The 3,152-nt window shown below is 32.9% G+C and overlaps 1 protein-coding gene across 1 annotated transcript; it reads right to left on the bottom strand.

The window, feature by feature from the left end:
• Window positions 1-1,479: 1,479 nt before the first annotated feature.
• LOC112101482 (L10-interacting MYB domain-containing protein-like) lies at window positions 1,480-2,331 on the bottom strand. Its single transcript, XM_024192160.1, has one exon. The coding sequence runs from the start codon at window positions 2,329-2,331 to the stop codon at window positions 1,480-1,482; it is 852 nt and encodes a 283-aa protein (XP_024047928.1).
• Between the last annotated feature and the right edge of the window lie 821 nt (window positions 2,332-3,152).

Raw genomic sequence — 3,152 nt, forward strand, 5'->3', positions numbered from 1 at the left:
TAGACCGATTTCCTACACTTTGTCCTAGTATATACAAAAACATTCCTAACATCTCAGCGCCACATGTTCTCCTTGAACTCTTTAACCCATAATTATCTTCTAAGTCGGTGCATAATCTTAAAAATACATCACTATTCATTCGAAACATGTTAAAGCACCTGCTTACATTTCCACCAAGTATTTCTATCAACCATTTATGCCCTGTTTGAGTAGAATTCATACAAGGCTCCTTATGGATGAATGTCAAATAATAATGATGCATCAAAACAGCTGTTACACAAACAAGCTGGTCAAACTCCTCTTCATCATTATCCATATTTTTATATCAAACTATCAGCTGGCTGAATTCAAACTCCACTCTCAAAGTAAATTAAAAGGGAGTATGCCTACCTCGTTAGAATTGCTTCAACAGGATAAATTAATTATGTATGCTTGGGCATGTGGATTTTGTGAAGGAAATTATACACCAAGAGCCAGAGCTTGCTGAAAGTTTAAGACATAATTATGGAAGATATACTAATAATAATTTCAATGCTATTATTTTTCCTCAAGCAAATAGTCCAGAAAAATTTCCATTTTCTAAAGCGTACAAACATATCATATCGTAAAGTAAAGAGAAATTTTTTTTCCATAATTCTCATATTAATGTTTATAACAAAACTTCTCTAGCTGGCCTCTCCAGTAGAAACTCATCTAAGTAAAGAGAAAAAAAATTCTATACCGATCAAGTGCACAAGAAGAAATAAAAAATGAAGGGATTATTTTTTATACTTTGGAGGAAACTCATTGTTTCAAAACTGGCAAGTGTAGATTAACGTTTATTACATGGAATAGAAAATGGCACACCATATAAATGCAATAAAGTAGTCAAAACTGAACTTTCAATAAGGAATTTTCCTTACAGTAGTGGTGGAGCAGGCAACAAAAGCAATATGAGGATCTACTTTTGGCGAACAACATGCAAAAAATCACACCTTTTTCAAAAGTTCTCATGCCATCACTTGCACACACTCATGGTCACACCTATTACTAATCTACTATTTCATGTAATATAGTTATATTCATTCAAGACCATATTTATAAAATCATATCAACCATTTTTCATAAATAATGTGCAACTGCAACCCTAGAAAAAACACATACGAAGAAGTATGATTTCCATTCTAGAATTTCCATTCAACACTGCAAAGGCTGTCGCCCTAGTTTTCACACAAAAATACAACAAAAGTAGGCCATGGAGCATGTCAGAATTACAAAACTTAACCGTATAGGAACTAATACCAAAAACACATATGCTATTATTTTTCCTCAAGCAAATAGTCCAGAAAATTTTCCATAAATAAGCCTCAAGCAAATAAATCAATAGCAACAATTCATATACATTGTAAATGTAATATAAAGTGTAATCAGTGACAAAATAAAAAGTATTCATTCATAAACATAATTTACAAAATATTGTTTCATAAATACAATACATTTTCACTTTGTATTTTTCTCATAATTAAGCCATTTCAATTTGACATTTGGATCTTCTATCTCATTAAATAAATCCCTTTTCACTTTGTCCGTAAACAACTGACTAGCAAATAACCACACTTTACTCCCAGCCTCAATGTTTGGTAAAGAAGCAACCACTTCCAATGCTTTATAAATCTCTTTCCCACTTGTATCATTTTGAGAGTTTGAAGTTGTGTTCCTTTTCTCTACTGCATCAATGAGACGATCAAGCTGCCTTGATAGTTTTACAGCACCTCCTACTTTGTTCCCTTTTAAGGCCACTCTTTTACCTTTGCTTCCCTTACTATCATCAGACACAATATACTCATCAGAGTCAGCAGTACTCTCAACACGAAGAGATTCAGATGCGTCATTACTCTCTAAAGGAAAACCAGATGAGGGAACCCAAACATGCTCACCAGTAGCCACAGTGTTCATGAACATTAAATTTATTTTTTTCTCCAACTCTGGATCAATACCATTTTTCCGAAATCTACTGAATTGCAGATTTTCCTTTATTTTCTTTTCCCACCATTCCTCACTTGCATCAATTGTCCTCAACCTATGATTCCACCCTAAACCAGCTTCCTTACCAATCAAATTCTTCCACAATTTCCAATCAGTTCTAAAAGAATCCCATTTATTTTTCATTTGAGTTCTGTTGTAATCTAATCCAGTTTCTCTAATGAACTCCTTAATCAAATTTTCATATCCTTGGGAAGTCAAATGAGTCCCAGGACGATGTCCGGCATCCACCTCTTTAATGCATAAGTCACAAAATACATCTAAAGTCTGGGGGTTCCAGGTAGCCTTACTAGTTGAGCTATTAGACATAATTTCATACACTTAAACCTAGGAAAAAAAATATTTCTTTGTCAAACAACAATACAGGAAAAATAAGAACATAGAAGTTAAGAAAATTACTAGAATCTTGTTATGGATGGTGGAAGGAAAAATAATTCGATATTAAAAAATTTTTAAAAAAAAGACAAACCAGAACAAGTTACTTTAGTTGTTACTTTACTTGAAATACTTTTAATCAAACACTTAGTTTACTTGAAATACTTTTCCAGCAAACAATAATGATCATAGCCCACGAATAGAAACAATTACAAGCAAGTCAATAAAGTAACAAAAGACAAACCAGACTAGGAAACAAAGAAATTCAACTAAACAATCATTAGGTACAAACTGCAATTGCATTTAGCCTCACAATCTCAAATTTGCTACGTGCTTTGATATTTCCTGTACTATTCTTTTGGCCCATCCCAAAGAAATTGGATAAGACCTATACAATTGCAATTGCAACACTTTCCCCCTTCTTTTGACTGTGCCAAAACATCAACTTGAAATCTGGAATTTGACAAACTTCCCTTTGTTTACTGAAGCATAGTATTTCATAACGTAGGCATGCATTTTATTATTTAATGTTTTGTAGAACTAGAAACTCAAATCAAACAGGGGCTGTGCATGTCTACAAAAAGCAACTACAAAAATAAAAACTACGATAAAAACAATGGTTACAAGCAAATAAATCACACATGACCCATCACCCATCAATTTATTCTAAACAAAAGCCCCAACATTTTATGAACGAAAAGGAAGAAAATGAAAAATTGCTTGCAATAGAGTAAAGGAGCACTAAAAAATGAACA

This window comes from Citrus clementina, unplaced genomic scaffold (genome assembly GCF_000493195.1).
Source record: "Citrus clementina cultivar Clemenules unplaced genomic scaffold, Citrus_clementina_v1.0 scaffold_16, whole genome shotgun sequence".
In the NCBI taxonomy this organism is placed as follows: domain Eukaryota; kingdom Viridiplantae; phylum Streptophyta; class Magnoliopsida; order Sapindales; family Rutaceae; genus Citrus; species Citrus x clementina.